General features: G+C 40.9%; 1 protein-coding gene across 5 annotated transcripts in view; it reads right to left on the reverse strand.

The window, feature by feature from the left end:
• The window catches only part of bora (aurora kinase A activator-like protein bora), a gene marked incomplete at its 3' end in the record, with an annotated part of 45436 nt that extends 42243 nt beyond the window's left edge, over positions 1-3193 (reverse strand). Inside the window, 3 exon segments of one of the 5 annotated variants that reach the window (XM_070079538.1) lie at positions 318-419; positions 961-1146; positions 3086-3193. In XM_070079538.1, the coding sequence (XP_069935639.1) occupies positions 318-419; positions 961-1133 (275 nt within the window). 5 annotated transcript variants of the gene reach the window in all.
• Positions 3194-12390: the final 9197 nt, after the last annotated feature.

The following is a 12390-nucleotide window of genomic DNA, read 5'->3' on the forward strand; positions in this document are numbered from 1 at the left end:
CCGCCCGACATCACAACCTCCCCGAGTAACCACTTTATACAGCTAATCAACTGTTTGTCTCTGAGGATCTTACTAGTCTGGAGTAGCAAAATTATAGTGATCTGACTTAACTGTATCAACTCTAAACAATCTACAACCACATAAATCTGTTAATCCTCTAGCAGACATTCTGATGGACAGAGCTGGTAGTACCAACGATCAACAATCACATAAATCTGCTAATCCTCTAGCAGACACATCTCATTACTGCTGGATAATGCTGGTGGTCCTGACATTGACCAATATAATACATATTGCACATACCGCAGCTTACAAACCTATTGGTCAGGTGTGATTTCTTACTCCGCTGACGTATCTTCCGAGGGTCTAGGTTTTCCTGACCCTCCTGCTCTTCTGGGATCATCTGACATTTATGGTACCTGTAAAACATTTATACAAGCTATATCACTTATATACTACATTAGATAAATAGTAAAAGTGCAAAAATCAAGAACCCATCATCATCATCATCAAGGCCCCTACATCCTTGAAGAAAGATCAAGGTATATTAAAACATACCGTGAACCCTTGATTTAACATACTAATGGGGTGGAGGGTGGCCATTAAAGTCAAATTATAATATTTTTCAATGACTGTATCAATAATGAACAATTATGAATTTAATGGATTTAGTTTGTTAAATCTGAAAATAAATTTATGCAGCAAACTAAAACAATAACAGCCTATTCTTATTTAACAGATTTATTTAAATAAAAAATTGAGTGTAAACGTAATCAATTCAGATTTAACAGATGCTGCTAAATAACAAATTAAGCATAAATGTAACAGTCAATTCTGATTTAACAGACTTTCTCTCTTGCTTGTATTATATAGCCACAGATTTCAGCCATAAAATCTGAAAATCCATTAAATTGGAGTCCAGAAAACCGACACTACTGCAACAGGCACGACGAAGCTCACTTATATGGCGTTGCTGATGACTGCGACATCGGCGAAGACGACACAGGTAGATGTATCTGTTGTAGGGGTCGTCGAGTTGGCTGCGGCGTGGCCGAACACTGCACGACTCCGACTTCCTCTTCTACATTAGTCTCAACTCCATACTGGAGGTTTTCACTAGATTTAACCTCCATTTAAAATGCAAACCTAAAATGAAAAATGAAAATGATAAAATAATTAAATTTCTATCTCCCGCCCCCCCAAAAAAAGCTTACGATAGATAAATTTTTTTTGTAAGTGAAAATGAATAAAAAACGAGTGGAAAATTTAATATATTTTGTACATGTGGCAGGTGTAAGGTGACTAATACCCAGGTACCTACTTACTGCTAGGTGAACACTGACAGCAGGTGTAAGGTGACTAATACCCAGGTACCTACTTACTGCTAGGTGAACACTGACAGCAGGTGTAAGGTGACTAATACCCAGGTACCTACTTACTGCTAGGTGAACACTGACAGCAGGTGTAAGGTGACTAATACCCAGGTACCTACTTATTCTAGGTGAACACTGACAGCAGGTGTAAGGTGACTAATACCCAGGTACCTACTTACTGCTAGGTGGACACTGATAGCATTCATAAGGTGGCTAACATCTAGGTACCTACTTACTGCTAGGTGAACACTGACAGCAGGTGTAAGGTAACTAACACCCAGGTACCTACTTACTGCTACGTGAACACTGACAGCAGGTGTAAGGTGACTAACACCCAGGTACCTACTTACTGCTAGGTGAACACTGACAGCTGGTGTAAGGTGACTAACACCCAGGTACCTACTTACTGCTAGGTGAACACTGACAGCAGGTGTAAGGTAACTAACACCCAGGTACCTACTTACTGCTAGGTGAACACTGACAGCAGGTGTAAGGTGACTAACACCCAGGTACCTACTTACTGCTAGGTGAACACTGACAGCAGGTGTAAGGTGACTAACACCCAGGTACCTACTTACTGCTAGGTGAACACTGACAGCAGGTGTAAGGTGACTAACACCCAGGTACCTACTTACTGCTAGGTGAACACTGACAGCAGGTGTAAGGTGACTAACACCCAGGTACCTACTTACTGCTAGGTGAACACTGACAGCAGGTGTAAGGTGACTAACACCCAGGTACCTACTTAATGCCAGGTGAACACTGACAGGTGTAAGGTGACTAACACCCAGGTACCTACTTAATGCCAGGTGAACACTGACAGGTGTAAGGTGACTAACACCCAGGTACCTACTTAGTGCTAGGTGAACACTGACAGCAGGTGTAAGGTGCTAACACCCAGGTACCTACTTACTGCTAGGTGTAAGGTAACTAACACAAAGGTACCTACTTACTGCTAGGTGAACACTGACAGCAGGTGTAAGGTAACTAACACCCAGGTACCTACTTACTGCTAGGTGAACACTGACAGCAGGTGTAAGGTGACTAACACCCAGGTACCTACTTACTGCTAGGTGAACACTGACAGCAGGTGTAAGGTAACTAACACCCAGGTACCTACTTACTGCTAGGTGAACACTGACAGCAGGTGTAAGGTGACTAACACCCAGGTACCTACTTACTGCTAGGTGAACACTGACAGCAGGTGTAAGGTAACTAACACCCAAGTACCTACTTACTGCTAGGTGAACACTGACAGCAGGTGTAAGGTGAGCAACACCCAGGTACCTACTTACTGCTCAGTACACCCGTGCCGGGGATCGAACCCGGGTCCTCTCGGTTGAGCCAATATATGGGAAGCTCTACACCCGTAGGGGGGTCACCAGTTCCATTCCCTGGGATCAAGAGCCCTCAGAAGCACCAGAGACACTCCAGTAGGGGACATAATCACCGGGGAGCGCTAAACCCGTACGAGACCAACATATTTGAACGGGAGGAATGTGGGGTTTTTGATCCAAGGTGACTGAAGTAATAAAAGTTATTTAGTGATAATTTAAAGGAAAAAATAACCATAAATAAAGCTGAAATTAAGACAATAAAGCTGAAGTTGAAGGTTTAATTTACCTGAGAAATAAAGCTGAAATTAAGACAATAAAGCTGAAGCTCAAGGTTTAATTTACCTGAGAAATAAAGCTGTGGTAGTTACCTCTCACCTGGGTCATTAACCGAGTCTAATTACCCACCAACAACCTCAAAAATTAACTAAAATAACACAGCAGCAGCAGTAGCAGTTGGCGGCCATGTTTACCTCCTTAAGTCTTAACATCTTCTTAATTTATATTATTATTGTTATTATTATTGTTATTATTGCTATTATTATATATTATTATTATATATTATTATATTATTATTATATTATTATTACTCTTATGTGAATATTTTGGTGTTTTTTTTAAGTTTTGAGGTTTTATAAAATGTTTACCTCCTCAACCTAAAGTCTTAACATCTTCTTAATTTATATTGTTATTGTTATTATTATAGTTATTATTATTATTATTATTATTATTATTATTATTATTATCAGTAGATTATTATATTTTTATTATAATATTATTACTCTTATGCGAATATTTTGATGTTTTTTTTAAGTTTTGAGGTTTTATAAAATGTTTTTTTTTTTGTAAGCTAGAGACCTGGTGTATAAATATTATTATACTGTGTTAATATTGTTAATACTATGTTAATATTGTTATTACTATATTAGTGTTGTTAATGTTAATATTGTTAATACTATGTTAATATTGTTATTACTATATTAGCGTTGTTAATGCTGTATAAACTTTGTTAATGCTGTATTAACATTGTTAATGCTCTATTAACATTGTTAATGCTGTATTAACATTGTTAATGCTATATTAACATTGTTAATGCTGTATTAACATTGTTAATGCTGTATTAACATTGTTAATGCTGTATTAACATTGTTAATGCTGTATTAACATTGTTAATGCTGTATTAACATTGTTAATGCTATATTAACATTGTTAATGCTGTATTAACATTGTTAATGCTATATTAACATTATTAATGCTATATTAACATTATTAATGCTATATTAACATTGTTAATGCTACATTAACATTGTTAATGCTATATTAACATTGTTAATGTTATATTAACATTGTTAATGCTATATTAACATTGTTAATGCTGTATTAACATTGTTAATGCTATATTAACATTATTAATGCTATATTAACATTATTAATGCTCTATTAACATTGTTAATGCTGTATTAACATTGTTAATGCTGTATTAACATTGTTAATGCTGTATTAACATTGTTCACACTATATTAACATTGTTAATGCTGTATTAACATTGTTAATGCTGTATTAACATTGTTCACACTATATTAACATTGTTAATGCTATATTAACATTGTTAATGCTGTATTAACATTGTTCACACTATATTAACAATGTTAATGCTATATTAACATTGTTAATGCTGTATTAACATTGTTCACACTATATTAACATTGTTAATGCTGTATTAACATTGTTAATGCTGTATTAACATTGTTCACACTATATTAACATTGTTAATGCTATATTAACATTGTTAATGCTGTATTAACATTGTTCACACTATATTAACATTGTTAATGCTATATTAACATTGTTAATGCTGTATTAACATTGTTAATGCTGTATTAACATTGTTAATGCTGTATTAACATTGTTCACACTATATTAACATTGTTAATGCTGTATTAACATTGTTAATGCTGTATTAACATTGTTCACACTATATTAACATTGTTAATGCTATATTAACATTGTTAATGCTGTATTAACATTGTTCACAATATATTAACATTGTTAATGCTATATTAACATTGTTAATGCTGTATTAACATTGTTCACACTATATTAACATTGTTAATGCTGTATTAACATTGTTAATGCTGTATTAACATTGTTCACACTATATTAACATTGTTAATGCTATATTAACATTGTTAATGCTGTATTAACATTGTTCACACTATATTAACATTGTTAATGCTATATTAACATTGTTAATGCTGTATTAACATTGTTCACACTATATTAACATTGTTAATGCTATATTAACATTGTTAATGCTGTATTAACATTGTTAATGCTGTATTAACATTGTTCACACTATATTAACATTGTTAATGCTATATTAACATTGTTAATGTTATATTAACATTGTTAATGCTATATTAACATTGTTAATGCTATATTAACATTGTTAATGCTGTATTAACATTGTTCACACTATATTAACACTATTAATACTATATTAACACAGTTATCACTATATTTAACATTATTAACATTAAATAATATTAATAATGGTAAACTGATAATAGTTAAAATAGAGATAAATAACGACCAGTCCCTCGGGAAAATAGATAAGGTGATAGATTTTTTTTTATTGTATTTGCATTTTTATATAGTAATTATAATTTATTTTTCATATTAATGTATTTTTAATTAACACATATTTGCTATTTTTGTAATTTTAGATAAAATAAGAAATATGATAGTATGTATGCCCAGGGCTTACACCTTTAACATTCAGTAAATTTATTTATAATAAACTCAATTAAACTTTAAGAAAATAATTAATAAAATTAATATTAATAGGTTGAAAGAATAATTTAGTTATAATAATTAGAAATTCATTGGAATAAACATTGAAAAGATGCTAGCAAAAAAAAAAAAAAAAAACGCTGCCCCATCACAGTGTATATGCTCTGAAAGTTTATATTAATAACTATTTAAGGTAATAAAATATTTTCGACAGGTTTTGAGCACACGACATGCAGCATCATGCAGTAGATAGGCTTTAAACCTCGCTAACCAAGTAAGCATCTCTCTCTCTCTCTCTCCCTCCTCGGCCATTTTGAACTCTGCAGATGTGTTCATTTTATCCATTAATTACTAAATCATCGATGCCCGGAGATAATATTAACAAATCACAACAGAAGAACAATGTCTCCAACAATAACTAGAACAAACGGTAGAACATTATTGTTCTCCAGATAGCGAGGAAAACGTCTAAAACAGAGGTTCACAACCCAGACGAAAATGGCGCTGGTGTATAGACAGGAATAATAAAATTAATTAGAAATATTTTTAATTGACTTAGAGGGTTGAGGAGCTTAGAATTATAAACCCGGAGGGTTAGTAAGCCAGTCACTGCTCTGGTTTGTTTCCCCAGGATGCTACCCACACCAGGTACCTACTTACTGCTAGGTGAACACTGACAGCAGGTGTAAGGTAACTAACACCCAGGTACCTACTTACTGCTAGGTGAACACTGACAGCAGGTGTAAGGTGACTAACACCCAGGTACCTACTTACTGCTAGGTGAACACTGACAGCTGGTGTAAGGTGACTAACACCCAGGTACCTACTTACTGCTAGGTGAACACTGACAGCAGGTGGAAGGTAACTAACACCCAGGTACCTACTTACTGCTAGGTGAACACTGACAGCAGGTGTAAGGTGACTAACACCCAGGTACCTACTTACTGCTAGGTGAACACTGACAGCTGGTGAAAGGTAACTAACCCAGGTACCTACTTACTGCTAGGTGAACACTGACAGCAGGTGTAAGGTAACTAACCCAGGTACCTACTTACTGCTAGGTGAACACTGACAGCAGGTGTAAGGTGACTAACACCCAGGTACCTACTTACTGCTAGGTGAACACTGACAGCAGGTGTAAGGTGACTAACACCCAGGTACCTACTTACAGCTAGGTGAACACTGACAGCAGGTGGAAGGTAACTAACACCCAGGTACCTACTTACTGCTAGGTGAACACTGACAGCAGGTGTAAGGTGACTAACACCCAGGTACCTACTTACTGCTAGGTGAACACTGACAGCAGGTGTAAGGTAACTAACACCCAGGTTCCTACTTACTGCTAGGTGAACACTGACAGCTGGTGTAAGGTGACTAACACCCAGGTACCTACTTACTGCTAGGTGAACACTGACAGCAGGTGTAAGGTGACTAACACCCAGGTACCTACTTACTGCTAGGTGAACACTGACAGCAGGTGTAAGGTGACTAACACCCAGGTACCTACTTACTGCTAGGTGAACACTGACAGCAGGTGTAAGGTAACTAACACCCAGGTACCTACTTACTGCTAGGTGAACACTGACAGCAGGTGTAAGGTAACTAACCAAGGTACCTACTTACTGCTAGGTGAACACTGACAGCAGGTGTAAGGTGACTAACACCCAGGTACCTACTTACTACTAGGTGAACACTGACAGCAGGTGTAAGGTAACTAACGCCCAGGTACCTACTTACTGCTAGGTGAACACTGACAGCAGGTGTAAGGTAACTAACACCCAGGTACCTACTTACTGCTAGGTGAACACTGACAGCAGGTGTAAGGTGCTAACACCCAGGTACCTACTTACTGCTAGGTGAACACTGACAGCAGGTGTAAGGTGCTAACACCCAGGTACCTACTTACTGCTAGGTGAACACTGACAGCAGGTGTAAGGTAACTAACCCAGGTACCTACTTACTGCTAGGTGAACACTGACAGCAGGTGTAAGGTGACTAACACCCAGGTACCTACTTACTGCTAGGTGAACACTGACAGCTGGTGTAAGGTGACTAACACCCAGGTACCTACTTACTGCTAGGTGAACACTGACAGCTGGTGTAAGGTGACTAACACCCAGGTACCTACTTACTGCTAGGTGAACACTGACAGCAGGTGTAAGGTAACTAACACCCAGGTACCTACTTACTGCTAGGTGAACACTGACAGCAGGTGTAAGGTGACTAACACCCAGGTACCTACTTACTGCTAGGTGAACACTGACAGCAGGTGTAAGGTAACTAACACCCAGGTACCTACTTACTGCTAGGTGAACACTGACAGCAGGTGTAAGGTAACTAACACCCAGGTACCTACTTACTGCTAGGTGAACACTGACAGCAGGTGTAAGGTGACTAACACCCAGGTACCTACTTACTGCTAGGTGAACACTGACAGCAGGTGTAAGGTAACTAACACCCAGGTACCTACTTACTGCTAGGTGAACACTGACAGCAGGTGTAAGGTAACTAACACCCAGGTACCTACTTACTGCTAGGTGAACACTGACAGCAGGTGTAAGGTAACTAACACCTAGGTACCTACTTACTGCTAGGTGAACACTGACAACAGGTGTAAGGTAACTAACACCCAGGTACCTACTTACTGCTAGGTGAACACTGACAGCAGGTGTAAGGTAACTAACACCCAGGTACCTACTTACTGCTAGGTGAACACTGACAGCAGGTGTAAGGTAACTAACACCCAGGTACCTACTTACTGCTAGGTGAAGACTGACAGCAGCTGTAAGGTAACTAACACCCAGGTACCTACTTACTGCTAGGTGAACACTGACAGCAGGTGTAAGGTAACTAACACCCAGGTACCTACTTACTGCCAGGTGAACACTGACAGCAGGTGTAAGGTAACTAACATCCAGGTACCTACTTACTGCTAGGTGAACACTGACAGCAGCTGTATGGTGACTAACACCCAGGTACCTACTTACTGCTAGGTGAACACTGACAGCAGCTGTATGGTGACTAACACCCAGGTACCTACTTACTGCTAGGTGAACACTGACAGCAGCTGTATGGTGACTAACACCCAGGTACCTACTTACTGCTAGGTGAACACTGACAGCAGGTGTAAGGTAACTAACACCCAGGTACCTACTTACTGCTAGGTGAACACTGACAGCAGCTGTAAGGTAACTAACACCCAGGTACCTACTTACTGCTAGGTGAACACTGACAGCAGGTGTAAGGTAACTAACACCCAGGTACCTACTTACTGCTAGGTGAACACTGACAGCAGGTGTAAGGTAACTAACACCAAGGTACCTACTTACTGCTAGGTGAACACTGACAGCTGGTGTAAGGTGACTAACACCCAGGTACCTACTTACTGCTAGGTGAACACTGACAGCAGCTGTGAGGTAACTAACACCCAGGTACCTACTTACTGCTAGGTGAACACTGACAGCAGGTGTAAGGTAACTAACACCCAGGTACCTACTTACTGCTAGGTGAACACTGACAGCAGCTGTAAGGTAACTAACACCCAGGTACCTACTTACTGCTAGGTGAACACTGACAGCAGCTGTAAGGTAACTAACACCCAGGTACCTACTTACTGCTAGGTGAACACTGACAGCAGGTGTAAGGTAACTAACACCCAGGTACCTACTTACTGCTAGGTGAACACTGACAGCAGGTGTAAGGTACCTAACACCCAGGTACCTACTTACTGCTAGGTGAACACTGACAGCAGGTGTAAGGTGACTAACATCCAGGTACCTACTTACTGCTAGGTGAACACTGACAGGTACCAGTGACATAACCTGGTAAATTCACACCGTTTGTGTGAAAGGCCCAAAATAAACCACTTTTTGGGGTTTTATTGGTTTATACTGCAGCGCTGAATGACCCTTATTGGTTTAGCGCTTAGTAATGACTATAATAAATTGGTTTATAGTTGGTTTAATTCTATTAAATTTGCTACGTGAAACCACAAAAAAAAAATTTCCTGGGCATGAGTTTATAAAATTGTTTACCATTAAAAGTTGAAAGAGAAAATGGTTTTGAATTAAAGAAAACTGACTTTTTTAGGGTAACTATTCTAATTTTATATTGACCTCTAATGTTTGTTGCAGTCACAATTTTCAGTGTTTTTAAGAGTATTGCGATTTAGCATCCGCTCCTTCCTCCTGGATCAAGAGACACTGACCATCTGGGAACACTCCGTCAAGTTAGGATATACTGATTCAGTGGTAATAGGTTATTTTTGACTTGTTTCTGTCAGACTTCTTTTAGGGACATCACAGTTAAGATAAGATAAGATTTCGTTCGGATTTTTAACCCCGGAGGGTTAGCCACCCAGGATAACCCAAGAAAGTCAGTGCGTCATCGAGGACTGTCTAACTTATTTCCATTGGGGTCCTTAATCTTGTCCCCCAGGATGCGACCCACACCAGTCGACTAACACCCAGGTACCTATTTGCTGCTAGGTGAACAGGACAACAGGTGTAAGGAAACGTGTCGAAATGTTTCCACCCGCCGGGAATCGAACCCGGGCCCTCCGTGTGTGAAGCGGGAGCTTTACCCTCCCGGTATATTTGTGTATCTAAATATATTTACAAGCGGGACTCACCACTGTTAATCAAAATTACTTTAAGTTACACTTTTATTTTTGTGAAAGTGGTGGAGGGGTAAGCCAGTGGAAGGCCTCGGTCAGATGACTAAAAGCTCCAGCTGTGGGTCATCATATTACTAAGACCAGTGTCAGGAAACACTTGGGACTTCTGCGCCATTCTTCGGATGTGGACGTCTTTCTCTCGCCTGAGTATGAGTGAGAAATTTCCACCGTTCTCACTGGGACGCTTGTCCTCATCTATTTTGCCCGCCGGCCACTACAGGACGGGCACCGGTTTATCGGTTTACTTATAGCCAGCTCCGTTTTTTCCGCTCTGCGGATAATTCTTTATCGATGTTTGGTGGGCAGCCAGTTACTGAACTCAGGTGGGAGTGTGGGCGTCCCTCTCTGCTGGGACTTGGCAAGGGCGTTCCTCTCTGCTGGGACTTGGCAAAGGCGTTCCTCTCTGCTGGGACTTGGCAAGGGCGTTCCTCTCTGCTGGGGCTTGACAAGGGCGTCCCACTCTGCTGGAACTTGACAAGGGCGTCCCACAGTGCTGGAACTTGACAAGGGCGTCCCACAGTGCTGGAACTTGACAAGGGCGTCCCACAGTGCTGGAACTTGACAAGGGCGTCCCACACTGCTGGAACTTGACAAGGGCGTCCCTCTCTGCTGGGACTTGGCACGGGCGTTCCTCTCTGCTGGGACTTGGCAAGGGCGTTCCTCTCTGCTGGGACTTGGCAAGGGCGTTCCTCTCTGCTGGGACTTGGCAAGGGCATCCCTCTCTGCTGGGACTTGGCAAGGGCGTCCCTCTCTGCTGGGACTTGGCAAGGGCGTCCCTCTCTGCTGGGACTTGGCAAGGGCGTCCACCGGATCTAAGTGGAAACTTAAGTTACTGTCTCTGTTTACAAAGGAACTTGTGTTCCTTTTCTCTCATCGTCCAGCCTTAGGCAACAATTTTTCCTGGAACCATCGAGAAGTCGGGCTCGATACAGCGTATGCTGCCAGTGGCCCTGATGAACCCAACAAAGAAAGAAATAAAACACTTGTCCTGTTTCCTGACAAACCTGACCTAACCTAACCTACCAGAAGCTCCAGCTCTGGATCATCATATAACTATGACCAGTGTCAGGAAACACTTGTTCTGTTTCCTGACAAACCTGACCTAACCTAACCTACCAAAAGTCCCTGGACTCGTTAAGTAGGTACCTGGGTGGTAGTCGACTGTTGTGGGTGGCATCCCGGGGGACAAGATTAACCTTAATTTGTCAGATCAGGTCAGGTTTGTCAGGAAACACAAGTGTTTCCTGACGCTGGTCTTTGTAATATGATGACCCACAGCTGGAGATTTTGGTCATCTGAGCGAGGCCTTACGCTGGCTTACCCCTCCACCAGTTTGGTAATGAGTGTCTCAGCCTGGAGAGGTGATGCATGACCTACATACCTGGAGCTTACCTGGAGAGAGTTCCGGGGGTCAACGCCCCCGCGGCCCGGTCTGAGACCAGGCCTCATGGTGGATCAGGGTCTGATCAATCAGGCTGTTACTGCTGGCCACACGCAACCCGATGTACGAACCACAGCCCGGTTGGTCAGGTACTGACTTAGGTGCCTGTCCAGTGCCTTCTTGAAGACAACCAGGGGTCTATTGGTAATCCCCTTTATACCTGGAGAGTGTTCCGGAGTCAACGACCCCGTGGCCCGATCCATGACCAGAGATATATACTTCACAGTATATATCTCTGTATATATAGAGTTCAATCAGTATTTTAGGTATTAAAATATTCTTGACTGGTGGTGAACGGATGCTTTAAGACCCTCGTGTACTAGATAAACATTAAACATTACATATATTCTTGTATGTCCCGTAGCTCGGTTGGTAGCACACTCAGCTCACACAGTCAGGTCCGTGTTTCGATTCCCGGTACGGCTGGAAACATTAGGGCGTTTAAGACACCTGCTGTCCATGTTCACCCATCGGTAAAATGGGTACCTGGGTGTTAGTGGACTGGTGTGGGTGGCATCCTGGGTGTTAGTGGACTGGTGTGGGTCACATCCTGGGTGTTAGTGGACTGGTGTGGGTCACATCCTGGGTGTTAGTGGACTGGTGTGGGTGGCATCCTGGGTGTTAGTGGACTGGTGTGGGTGGCATCCTGGGGACAAAATTAACCTAAGTTGTGGGAAATGCTCTACATAACCAGAGACTTTCTATATAGTATGTCAGTGTGTCAGCTATTTTTGTCCTTTAAAAATATGTGTAGTGGGGCCATGTCATAATAAT

This window comes from Cherax quadricarinatus, chromosome 100 (genome assembly GCF_038502225.1).
Source record: "Cherax quadricarinatus isolate ZL_2023a chromosome 100, ASM3850222v1, whole genome shotgun sequence".
In the NCBI taxonomy this organism is placed as follows: domain Eukaryota; kingdom Metazoa; phylum Arthropoda; class Malacostraca; order Decapoda; family Parastacidae; genus Cherax; species Cherax quadricarinatus.